Source organism: Sminthopsis crassicaudata, chromosome 3 (assembly GCF_048593235.1).
Source record: "Sminthopsis crassicaudata isolate SCR6 chromosome 3, ASM4859323v1, whole genome shotgun sequence".
NCBI classification, from domain to species: domain Eukaryota; kingdom Metazoa; phylum Chordata; class Mammalia; order Dasyuromorphia; family Dasyuridae; genus Sminthopsis; species Sminthopsis crassicaudata.
Window position 1 is genome coordinate 74,930,406 of NC_133619.1, and position 13,712 is coordinate 74,944,117.

The window sequence follows — 13,712 nt, forward strand, 5'->3', positions numbered from 1 at the left end:
ACATAGTCAAATACAGAGCTATCATCTTCCCCCCATTCTACTGCTTATGATCCCTCTTGATAACTCTAGAGTCATAATCCCTCTCTACCATTCTAGAGTCCTGGCCAATCACTTCTAGGTGACTTCAGAGCTATGGAAGTCACTGTCTCTGTCCCTGTCTGTGATCTGACAGCTCCAGGGCCGAGATCCTAATGTCTCCAGACTTTCAATCTCTACAGGTGAACTCTATAACCCTGAAGCTCTAATCCTAGAATCCTACAAGCATGTGAAGTTCTTGCAAGAATAGGCACTGAAACATATGCAGAATTAATATGAGAACCTGTCAATGAAGATCTTATAATCTAGCTGGGAAAAAAAGAAAAGTGAGAAATAAAAAAGACAAAACACTATAAAAATTATAAACATCTGTACAGGGTCCAGCCTCAGGCTAAGAGCTCCTTAGGCACCTTCCTTCTCTCTGGACTCAGGCTACCTTGAATTTAAATTCTGTCTCAGACACTTCCTAATTGGCTGATCCTGAGTAAGTCACTTAACTACTCTCAATCTGAGTTTCCTCATATGTTAAATGATGGTAACAGCACCTGTCTCCAAGGGCTGTTAAGACAACATTGCAAAGTTTTGCAAATCAGAGTTTTTAATCATTACTCCTCACCTCCAGCTCTATTTCCTCATGATAAAGCTCCCCTTATATCTCTCATCCACACCCCCAGCATGAGGCCCAAGAAAGCAGACAATGCACCTAGGCTTGTTTCTAATAACCACTAATCCTATGCTAGCTATCACCCAGGCTGTAACTTCCAAATGTGAAACTTGTTCTGGAGCAAGATTGAAAACCTAGGAAATAGGAGGTACAAGGCCAACAGTACTCACTGAATTAGCTCTGAAATCAAGTGTGGAGTCAGAATCTAAATATCTGAAACACACAGATCTTAGCACCAAAATTCAGAAACAAAAGTGGAGAACACTAAGAGATCAGGAAAAAAAATAAAAAGGAAAATCTTGCTTTGAATGTCAAGAAAAATTTGGTTCCATGCATCCCATACTAAAAAAAATTAGATTTTTGACACTGATAGATGAATGAAAAAACTATGTACTCACTGTGTAAGCACCTGCACATGTACATACACATACACATATACACACCCACACACACACACACACACACACACACACACACACACACACACACACCAAAAAAAAAATAAAAATCATGTTTGATATACATACAAGGAGCACTAGAGTCACACCTATGCACATTATGGCAAAAGAAAATCCTTAAGGAGACCCATAAATTATCTTCAGACTCTCCAAAAAATTCCTGCCTCATCCTCCTGCCTAAAAATGTAATTTTTTTTTCTAACAATGGCATTAAAGATACATTGAAAACTATTCATATACAAAACCATTGATTTCATAATTGTACATTTTTCAATTCCATTAGAGTATTCTATACACTGAGAAATCATGTGTTTTTAAAGTGCTTTGATGGGTTTTATTTTTAAATATATTTTATATTTTTAAAATGTGACTTCAAATTATATTTTGGGTGGGTTTGAAAGAAAGAGCAATTTAACTGATTTACTTCAGTTACATTATTAATTGTTTAAATTTTAAACTTTTTTATTTTTAAACTTTAAATTTTTTATTTTATTTAATATTTTTAAACTAACAAAAATTAAACATTTTTAAAATTTTTAAATTTTAAACTTTTGTTGATTAACCTGTAAACTTAATTATTACCTTGTTGCTATAGGAAAATACATTATAATTCCAAGACAATTAAATTTGGAGCAAAACTCACTTTTAGGTTTGAAAGACTACTTGGAAGAGAGAAGGGTGACGAGTTGAATAGGCAAAGAAATTATTTAGGGAAATACAGAATATACACAATTGTATATCCAGTTCCTAGAAGAGTGCTTGACATATAGTAGCTACTTAATGATCATTTCTGAAAAGGACCAATGACATCACTCCGATGTCTTAATCTGAACATGAATAGGATTTAAGTGAGACAAAACTGCAGTCATCAATCAGAGTCCAGGGACAAGACCAAAGTCTGGAGTGCTATTTATTGCCCAGATGACCCTAACTTCTTGGTTAAATGACCAAGCACTAGGTCCTCCACAACTGTTACTTCTGTTCCTTCATGGTCACTGGAATAAACTTTTCTCATCCACCCATTTTTCCAAGGAAAGTCTTCACATGCTTGGGACAGATATCCATCTAACTCACCATAACTCTAGGACCTCTTGATTACCTTCAGTCTGGGTTAACCCATTTCTCAGACAATTGTTACCAGAGTATTATGACTGTGAATGCGACTGATTTATTGATAGAAAAAATATGTATCCCGTATACATATGTGTGGCTCAAGAATAAGATCACATTATCTGCACTCCCAGAATGAAACTATTATATTTACATGTAAAACAATACCAGTTTCACCTTTAATAAGACACCAAAGTCTCTACCTGCTATTACTTTAAGCTAGGAAGATCATACAGAAAGAGAACACATACCAATTTCTCTCTCTTGTATGCTCTTCCCTGTTCATTTGCTCATTCAGACTATTGGTGGCATAAAGGAACAAATAGCATTAATTGCTGAAACAAGCATTAGCATGAACTTTTCCTTCAGATGATATTCATAGTATATTTTCAATGATCATGGCATTACCTAAAGAGCTGCTTATTAACTGTCCCAAGCTTCTAGGCAATACCTGGCTTTTCCCCTCCATGATTTCCTTAAGACGCTTCAATACTGTGCTGAGACTTCGAAGCTGGACAGCTGTTCGAGGATCATGGCCTCCCACAACAGCTTCTGCTTTTCTTCTGGTGTCTACAAAGAGTTAAAAAGATTCCGTCAACTTGGAAACACTTAAGACCCTTTAACAATGCAATGAAAAACCTCCAGCAGACCAATGATGGATCATGATAGCTAACTCCTAACAATGGAGAGAGAATTCCCAAAGGCAGAATGAGATTTTGGAATATAGCAAATTTGTGGTTTGTTTTGCTTAATTCTACTTATCACAAGGACTATGTTTTTCCTTGGAGAAGGCGGGAGCATTAAAGAGAGAAAAAAAAAAAAAAAGTCAGAAAGGCAGAGCATATTGTCAAAAAAAAAAGAAATAACAGAATCATCAGAGAATCTTAAGAAGGAAATAGAAGGAAGCTTGGAGGAAAAAAAAAGACAAACAGAATATCTCTGAAAGTAACAAACTGAAAGCATTACATACTTTTCTTAAAAAGCAATCTGTACTTTATAGAATATAAATAATAAATTTTTGATTTGAAATATAATGCCAATTTCTGGTCTTTATATAGAATTTTTTGGCATTTGTTAAATACAGAATTTAAAAATATCAAGACACTGTTAGATTCTTCAACATATATATATATATATATGTACAAAGTATACCTGGTTTTCAATATATCTCATGTTACTGATAAATACATATGCCTTTATTTTAAAACATAAGCATTTTGGTAAATTTATTTTAAACTTAAATACAAAATGAGGGGAAAAAAAACACTGCCATGTGCACAGCAGACCATAATAGAGGATTCAATGTAAAACAATTTCCATTTCAAGGAAACCTATATAATATAAACTACTCATTTGTTTTCAAACCTGCCCAGTTAGTCTTTGATTCCTTGTGGGTTTTCTTTTGTTCTCTCTTGTGTACTTCTTACTTTATTTTTTCCCTCCCTCCCCTACTACCATACTACAATCAAGCGTGGATATACATATAGACATAGACATAAATATAAAGGTCTATAAAATGCACATATATGTAAGATCATATTATATTTATTTCCTCCTATCATCTGTTCCTCTGAAGGGATAACATTTTCCTTCATAAATCCAAGTCTTTCCATGTTTTTCTAAATCAACCAGTTCATCATTTTCTACACCACAAAAATATTACAACCCATTCATATTCTGACAGATTATCTATGAAAGTTTTTTTCTGCATTTCTTCTGTTCTTAGCTATACAGATCTTATTTATGAGAAATTTAATTTAAAATAATCAAAATTATTTTTTAACTTCATTAATACTCTCGCTTTCTAATATAGTTTAAGATCTGATACTGCTGAATCTACTTCCTTTATATCTTGTTTTTTTCCCTGGTTTCTTCAATGTTTCTATCCTCTTATTCTAAGCATTTATTTTTTAAAAAATTAGGTTTGGACCAAATTTTATACAGGTTGAGACTAGCATAAAATTCTAAGTGAAAGTATATGGAAAAAAAATTTTAATTTCAAATTACCTATGAGGTTACTAACAATTTATAAATTACAGAATTATAGGAAATAGTTTCATAAGGAACCAGAGGTTTTATAGGAATAGAACTGTTAAACCTAAGGAAGAGATTAGGGAGAAAAAAGGGTAAGAGGAATAAAGTGTTAAAATTACCAAAATCGCAGGGTCATTTGCATTGCTTATAACAAGCATCCTCAAAAGAAGGAAAATGCTAGACTAAAAATCAAGGTAAAATGGCATGATTGAAATCCCATTCCAGCCTAAACCTTTTATTCCTTGAATGCTGTTGTAGAGGTCACGATCAGAAATCCTGCATGAACAAATTAATTGTCCATCCCTACCAAAAGGATGTGCCACCGAGAATAAGCCATATCATCTGTAATCCAAACATATGGTAGACCAAAACTCCAAAAGATTCCTGTAACTTAAAATATATCCCCAGAATAGTTCTGACCTGGTTTAATTGTCCTCAAAAGGCCTCTCCGATTACTTAAGATGGCTTGCTTTACCTGTCCTGTCCATATTGCCTAGCCTGCTGATTCCACTGCATAGCATTTAAAATTAGAATAGAAATACAAAAGAACCCACAGATTGGCCCGGTTTTAAGGTCACTAAGTTAAGGAAAGAACAGAGATGAACATATCTAAAACATGTAAAAAATATGTATAGGGTTCCATATTAGATAACTTCTCTGTAGTTACCCACTAACTCATTACTGTATACGTATACCATGCAAAACAGAAGGTCCCCCAAACTCCATGGGCTAAACTAAGCTAGTTACATTCCATACCATTTCTATACCATGTTGCCTTCACTTCACCCTCCTCAATTCCCTCCCATCAGGTCTCTGTCCCTGGATTCTGGAGTTTTGAGAAGTGAGTTTTCACCATTTCTTGCTGATAACTAGAGCTTATCATCACTTGTCAAACATGTCCAAATCTTGCTGCCAAATACATACTCCCTCACCCACTTTCTTGCTTCTTTTTACATACTATCTTTCTCTCATTAGAACATAAGCTCTTTGAAACCAGAGATTTTCTTGCTTGCTTCTATTTGTATCTCCAGGCTTTAATAATGCAATGTCTAGCATATAATAAATATTTAATACTTTATCATCATTAATTCTGAGAAAGTATTCATTATATGCCTGAAAGTTTAGGGCAAAGGTGAGAAAAAAAGGTATGCAATGTGATCAAGTTGGAAAAGGAATTAAAAAACATAATAGAAATCTCTTTAAAGAATTAGACTTTATAATTTTTCCTACACTTTGGCTGCACTGCCTTATAAAAGAATGGAAAAAATCCCAGGTACAATTTCTTCTGAGTCACAGGATGACTGTAGCAAGGTAGCAGTCTGGTATTTGTGATTTAACAAGAGAGAGATATAAAAAGAAGCTACTGGGATCAAAGTGGATTCTTAGTTATGCACAATCTCCCATTCTAAAGCTATCTACATTTGACCCCTAAGAATCACATGTAGGAGAACCATCCCCAGTGAAATGTGAAATGATAACAATTTCTCCATATCTATCTTCCCCATTCCCCCAAGGAAAAGGCTCAAAAAAGATTGTGTGAGAGCTAAACAAGACCTGTTCACATTGCTAACTAAGAAGAGGGAGAGGAAGAAGCAAGGTCTTCAAGATCTCTTCCTTTATTAGTTATTATTTCAAGCTCTGATTCAAATTCTTGATTGAGCAGAAGAATCAAATAGAAATGCAAAAAGAGTGACAGATTGTGACAGCAAAAACTGAATTTGTTCTGCCACCATGGAAGATACAGGAACAAGGAAGGGATAACAAAAGAGCAAGGCCTCTAAAGGAAAAGAGCCCATGTCAGGAGTCACTAAAAGCACCCAAAGCAGAATGCAGAATTCATGCTTGAAGTTAAAACAAGCCTGATTTTCTTTTGAAGATGCTATAAACCATGCCACTAAAATTCAAGCAAGTAACTCAGAAGTCAATCGGAAGCTCTCTGCTTACTTAACATGGTCTGAAATGTAATAAACACCAAGAATGTTTTTTTTAAAACACTAAATAAATTTCTTCAATTAACTAGTCTATGAACTTCATTTTAGGTAGTGTCTGATTGCTTTAAATCAAGGAGAAAGATCACTGAAGAAAATGGGAAAACAATAATTAAAAGAACATTTTATTATCACACAAAGTTTTGGGGGTTTTTTTGTTTGGTTTTGTTTTGTTTTTACCTAAGATGGTAGATGATCGGCGATGTAGATCCTCATTTAGTTGCTTTTTATAGGCTACGGGAGATCTCACAGATTGTGTTCTTGAAGAATGTTGAGGACTAGCCCAATTTCCACCCAGAGACTGCTGATCTCCCTGTCCACCTTCTGGTCTCTCTATAGAAGAAGACAACCTGTCATCATTTGAAAAAACTACAATCTGATACTGAAGACAAAAAGAATGGAGAATGAGACAAATTAAGTTACCCTACAAAGACTGTAAAAAGTCTTTGCTTTTTACATTTTAAACTTCATTTTAAATGGCATTAATATATGCAAATGTTAATCTTATTCATTAAGGACAATATTTTACATTTTATTGATGTCATTAATATTTCCATAAAACTAAATAAAATGAACTGAATTAAGTCTCATAAATCCTTAAAACATTGGTCACTCAGACTATCAAATTATTTTCCATGGAACAATCACATGGAAAGTATATATATACCAAACTCTTTTTCCCCTTACACAAGAAAACTTTGGTTATGAAAACAAGAACTTTAAACATTTTCACACTAGTAATCCGAGTTGAACCTCAATCTCTATGATTTAATCAGCAATATATTTGGTAACTCCCTGGATTAAAAATAAATAAATAATGAAAATAAATTTTAAAAAATTCTTTGAATTACTACCTTTTGCCATATCTTTAGTCTGTTACTGTTTTAATCAGAATTTTATGGCTATTTCTGAAGAGAGATGAGAAAGGGATTTGGGGAATGGGGAGGTGGGAGGAAAGGAAACGGGAAGGCTAGGGAGGACAGGGGAGGAGAGAGATACAAAACAAATGCCTGTTCTATAAACTTTAAAAACAAGAGAAATTTCTTCTGAGGTAAGAAAAAGACATTTAGGATGAAAAAGGAAACATTAAGTATAATACTTTTTTTCCTTTGAGGAACTTCTTTTAGTATTTAAGTTTTCAATTCAGAACCTCATAACTTTAGATGTTTACATTCTACTGCTGGAAATTTAATAAATGATGCCACCTTTTCCTTATTAAGCAGTTTCTTTATTGGCAGTTAAAGGGTTAAAACTCTCCTTATTGATATTTCAAAAAGGCATATAAAAAAGTTAAAGAAAGGAACTCCTCCATTTCATGTAGATTCCCTAACCTTCATAATCTAAAGTTTTACCTTTACTGAATCGAAAAAGATTTACAAAAGAGCTATAGGCTGATTTAAAAGGAGGTTCATCCTGATCTGGAGTCAAAGGCTTGAAGTGTGTGAGATGAGAGGGACTGGTAGGAGACCGAGGCAGATCATTAGAAGAGTCCAATGTTGGTGATGTCTTGTCATCTGTGGCCATTTCATGTGTCTGAGAAAACAAAGACAAAATGAAAATTTCAAGATCTCTTGGAAACCCAAGAGTCAGCAACAAACAGGTTAATGATTAACTTAGGGAAAATTCACACATAAAAACAGATTTCTAGTCCATAAAAAGTTGTTAATTAAATTGTACTCATAGTACATTACTCTTAGATTGATACATGTAATTTAAAATTGCAATGTCTCGACTAGCTCTCTGAAGGATCTCTAGACGAGCCCTGGTCTTAGGTGGAGGAGTGATGAAGGTAGGAGAGTCACTAGGAGGATCTCTGTATCTCCCTCCATCTTCTGTGTCTCCTCTGTGAGTCCTCCTCTGAGATGGAGCTCTCCTCTCCAGTTCTCTCAGCCCTTATACACTTCAGTCTGATTACATCATTATATCACACTAAGTATATGCCAAATAGTGATTACATCATGATATCATACTTGAGTGATGTAATATCACACTAAATAATGTGAACTAGAGAACCAGTGTCTCATCAATCACAGTGAGTTAAGTGCTTAACTAGAAGCACCCTGCTGTAAGTATCCTTGTTTTAAGTAGAGCACAGGTGGTCACACCCTCCCTGACTTCTCAGGGGGAGGAGGTGAGAAATTCTAAAGGGAAAAATGGGGAGCTAAACCAGATATTTTTAGCAGATTTCCTCTGGGCTGAAGGGTTTTATACCTCACTCAGAATCCCCCCACCTTCAGAGGCCCTCTACATAAAATCACAAAAACATTCCTTCCAAACTCAAAACCAAACAAGCAACATTACATTAAAAAAAAAAAAAAAAGAAAAAAGAAAAGAAAAGAATTGGAAATGAAGCTAATGTGGCAAACTGACTTTTTCACAATGAAATAAGAGCAAACAACTTATAAGGATTCAAGTTGAGTTTACTTAAGAAAAAAAGTTATGTCTATATTAAAATTTATTGGGGAAAAACCCTTTTAACTGAAGTTGTATTTTTCATTAAATTAAGCCTTTAGACTCCAAATTCCATATACCTCTACTATACCAGTCTAATTTAATTTTGGGGGACTTGAGGTTTTCTTAAGGGATTTAGGGTCATTTGAAGGGAATAACTACAAAAATGGTGGGGAAGGAAGATTTTAAAATAGGTCAATTATACTAACAGCCTGAACAGTTTAGGTATACAAAATTTCCACTTTTCTCTGATTTGTTTCAAGAGTATAACAAATGTACAACACTTTGATGTGAAAATTTTTGTTTCCCTACCTGTTATCAACATATGATACTTAGCTTATTATTTAACAGAAAAAAACTTAGTAAATAATACTTTGTGCCTCAATTTCCTCATCTCTAAAAGGGAAGAATTGGACTAAATATTTCAACACTAATTCCAACACTAATATTCTATAACTTTATCATTTTTACTTTTGTATTACACTTGCAACTTTCCAAAGTCCTTTATGTTATCTCATTTTATCTTCCTAACAACCCAAAGACAAATATATAGGCATGTAGCATTCATTATTCTTTGCTGCAATTAAGGACAGTCAGGAAAAGATTAAATGACTTGCCCAAGCTCTTTTGTTAATTAGCGGGAAAGATAGAAGTCAAATTTTAGTCCCAGTTTCAGGTATTTCACATAAGACCAACATCCTTTAATGACTCTGGAGATGTTCAGTTTTAACTCATCTTAACACTAGTATTCCAAGCCAAGATACTTCTAACTACTAACTAGTGACTTAAATAGAATTTTAAACTCCAGTAGTGCATTTTAGCAATTCGGTAAAATAAAGCATATGTGGAGTAGGCGGGTAGGACTCTCACAAACACGGAGGCAACCCTAATACAATTTTAAGAACTTTTAGACATTAAAGTCAATAATACCAATACATTCATACACACTTATCAACCTAAGGTAACTGACAAGTGTTCTCAGGAAGCAGAAAACTGGCTTGCATTATTTATGAAAATCACCAAATCACAATAAAACAGGGATTGACAACACCCTCCTAGATAGATGATGTTGATTATCACTCCTACAAGATCACCCTTACTTTACAGCAAGGGTTCTCAAACTACAGCCCTTGGGCCAGATGCAGCCGCTGAGGACATTTATTCGGCCTGCTGGGTTATGGCAAATGGGCTGTGTGAGCTTTTGTTTTTACTATAGGGGCGCCCTCCCACACTCTGAGAGATAGTGAACTGGTCCCCTATTTTAAAAGTTTGAGGACTTGGGGGCAGCTAGGTGGCGCAGTGGATAGAGCACCAGCCTTGAATTCAGGAGGACCCACTTAACACTTCCTAGCTGTGTGACCCTGGGCAAATCAACCCCAGCCTCAGGGGGAAAAAAAAAAAAAAAAAAAAAAGTTTGAGGACCACTGCTTTAGAGGGCCTATTTTCCTATGTAAATGAAAATTTTTATTATGTCAATTTGGAGATAAAATATAATTACAAAAATGCTGTTGGAAAAAAAACAAAATTCTTGGAAGAAAAACTGAGTATCTTCCAAAAGTAACATATGAAATACAGACTAATTATTTCCTTAATAGTCACTTCTTAGAAATACTGCCCAATGGAGTCAAACAGCTAATAAGTTTTTATCATCAACACTTAACCCTTTCCCACTTCAAAAAGCAAAAATACACCAATTCAAAAGTAATCAGGGACTTAAACAGAAATTAAATGAAATTGACTCAGGTAAGATGTTTTTAACAATTAAAAGAAAGTAGAGAGTCCTACCAAATATTTTCCTATTACATTCCAAATATTTATTCCAAATCAATTTCTAAAGAGGTTCAGAAGAACCTCCCTTGTGAAGAAAGCTAAACATTCTAAACTTTAACTTCTAAGAACATTAAAGATCTTTCATTTGTTGTTGCTGGAGCCACTGAAGTAGAAAAACCACAGTGTAACTTTTTTTTCCCATTAGTAGAAAAAAACTGCTTGTCACTCAATAAAGGATTATTGTGCAGAAGTTGAAGGAGTATTTGGGTACCATAAAGAAGGGCCTATTATCTGTTCCTAGGCCTCAGCCTGTTCGCCCTCTTCAACAAATAACAGTAAACAAGAACCCTAAGCATATTCTTCCGTAATTCGCGGGTATTTGGATGCTATTTCATTTTTCTAAGTTTATTTTCAAGCACCAGGAAACAAACTTCAAAGAATTTGTAAATAAGAAAATGTATTTTTAATTTGATCTCTATACATCCCGATTACTGGAGAATATATTTGTTGCAATTTTAAGAATTCGGGATAGATAGAATGGAGGAGACTTGGAAATATTCATGCATCCATGCACAGAAACCAATCGGCCCAAGATAATCAAGATAAATAAGTTTCTTAAAGCCATATTCCAGCGCTTCTTATATTGTGCGTGAATACTTTACAGAGAGGATGTTTTTAATTGGTGGAAGATCCTAATTTCTATATCTTTTCTCCAAATCATAATCTTTCATTGAATGATTTCCATCTTAAAGTTAAGACTACCAATGAGGAAAACTTATTAACAGGTGACCCAAAACCTATTAAGAGGAAACCTGGAGGGGTTTGAAGGGAGGACCGGTTAAAAAAAAAAAAAAAAAAAAAAAAAAAAACACAGAATCCCAGGTAAACCCATCAGCAGCCTCCCCGCATGTAGCCGGTTTCTGCAATCCAAAACTTTCCCTGCAACTCGAGCTCGTACAACGGAAGCCAGGGGCTGCCCCCGAGCCCAACTCAGCAAGAAGCAGCCTCAGTGTGGGGTGGAAAACATGCGAAAAAGAAATGGACATCGGCTCCCGAGCACCCGGGGACTGCAGGATGAGGGGAGGTCACGGGGAGCGGCGAAAAGAAAACTTCCCCGGAGAAGGGGATACCGGAGGAGGAAGGAGCCCCCCACCCCAGAGGCCGAGCCGGGGGTGCCGGGAGAGGAGCCAGAGACCTGTCAGGTTCCCTTCCCCTGCCCCCTCCTGCCTTCCCCGCCCGTCCGGACACGGCACATGACCCGGACTCAGCCCAGTCCTCCGCTGCTCCTCCCCCCCTCCGCGTCCCACGGGCTCGCCACCTCGAGACCCCTCCCGGGACACCCCCTCCCACAGTCGGACGCTCTCCCCCGGCTCATCCTCTCTTTCTCCCTCCCCGCTCCCGTCCGCAGCGGTCCCCTCCCCTGCCCCTCACCTGCGCCTTCTCTCCCCCACGCCCGTCAGACCGCGACCACCTCCCCAGTCTCGCTATTAAAGGCTTGGGGAGGGGACGGTAACGCACCACCGAAGGGGTGCAGGGGCCCTCGGCACAAACCGGCGACGGCGGCAGGAAGCAGCGCTTACATGGTTGATGCGGCTTCTCGCTTCCCTCCCAGGTCCCGCCCCCTCAGCTGGCTCCTCCTCCTCCTCCAATCCGCTTCCTGTCCCCGGAGCACGACCTCGTCCCGCCTCTCAGGCGGTTTCGCCCGCCCCCCACGGCCCAGACTCGACGAGAAGAGCGGAGAGCAAAGAACAGGCATCTACAATCTATCCGCCGAGCAAGAAGAGACCTGCTTCAGGACGCATGCGTTCATGTCTATAAATCGGCCTCTAGGAGTCAGTGTGTATTGTCAGTAGCGAGAAGGTGCTTTACCGTAATTATATGAGTGTGTGACTTTATGGTTCCTCTTTTCTGATTTTTAGGCAAACTTAGGTGGTCAAAACGATCATTAAAATACAATTAAAAAACAATCATTAAAATACAATACATGGGATGAGAATAATAATAGTAACAACAATAATGATAACTAGCATTTGCATAATACTTCTACAAAACATGGGTTTTCTCTCTTGGTCATAGATCAAGAGATGGAAGAACCTCAGAAGCCATTTAATCCAATCTCTTAAAAAAAAAAAAAACTTTGAAAGGTAATCAGGGTTATATAGCAAGTAGCAAATGAGACTGGATTTGAATTCAGATCCTCGTGACTTCAGAGCTGGTGTTCTACCCACTGAACCACCCGGCCCCTCCTTTTTTTTTTTTTTTTTTAAAGCAGTTGAGAGAAAAAACTATTAAAGAGAAGAGTAGCATTTAAAGCAAAATCCTTCAAAAATCCAGCATGGTTTCTATACACCAGAAATGCCTTAATATTATAGTCCTAAGTAGCAGATAATGGGAAATCTTGTCCAAACCGCTCAATCTTGAAATCAGAATTTTGAATTGCCCTGAAATTTCCCCCCTTGAAGATGGAAGTCAGCTCTGAGTGAGAAAGTTCTATGAAAAAAAGAGATTCATTTTCATTCAATCCTTCCTTCAATGATGAGTTAACGAACATTTATTAAGCAATTAAAATTTAACTTAATTGAAAATTAAAAAGCAGTTAAACAATACTAGGTGTCAGTCTCTGGAGAGACAAAAACAATGGCAAATGGCTTCTGCCTTCAGAGAGCTTACACTCTCTTAAAGAGACAAAAAAAAATCTGTGTGTGTGTGTGTGTGTGTGTGTGTGTGTGTGTATATGTATATATATATTCCCAAAATTGATGTGTATGTATCCTATAAGCCTACATAAAAATCTATATATAGGTATATATACCTATGGCACATATAAATCTATATATACATATATACCTATATCTAAGTATATAGCCATACCTATATATACAAAAAAATATGTATTAAAAAATCCTATATATAAATATAAATTCACAGTGCAAACTTAGATATACATGTGTTTATATGTATATAGGTTTCATATATATATATAAAAGGAAACCACATTTGGGAAAGTTGGAAATTGGAAAAATGAATACAAGGGATAATGTTATTTTAAAAAATTACTATTATTCCTTATTCCCACTATGTAAATATTCCTCCTTCTTTATAATTAAATTCCACTCACCAAGCACCTTTTTATCATCAAGCACCTTTTTATCATCAAGCATATATTTGATTGCTTAATTATTAATATGTGGTTAAGTGATA

The 13,712-nt window shown here is 36.1% G+C and overlaps 1 protein-coding gene across 8 annotated transcripts in view; it reads right to left on the bottom strand.

Annotated features, from left to right (window-relative positions):
• PIKFYVE (phosphoinositide kinase, FYVE-type zinc finger containing) overlaps positions 1-13,712 on the bottom strand; it is a 106,574-nt gene that overhangs the window by 83,373 nt on the left and 9,489 nt on the right. For 3 of the 8 annotated variants that reach the window (XM_074298875.1, XM_074298872.1, XM_074298879.1), the window contains exons 1-4: positions 11,943-12,362; positions 7,643-7,823; positions 6,471-6,623; positions 2,720-2,838 (exon numbers count right to left, since the gene is read on the bottom strand). In XM_074298875.1, coding sequence (XP_074154976.1) covers positions 2,720-2,838; positions 6,471-6,623; positions 7,643-7,814 — 444 coding nt within the window. In that variant the 5' untranslated portion in view covers positions 7,815-7,823; positions 11,943-12,362. Of the gene's footprint in view, positions 1-2,676; positions 2,839-6,470; positions 6,641-7,642; positions 7,824-11,942; positions 12,365-13,712 lie in introns of those variants that run through there. The other 5 variants (XM_074298873.1, XM_074298878.1, XM_074298874.1 and 2 more) reach the window with 5 other exon arrangements.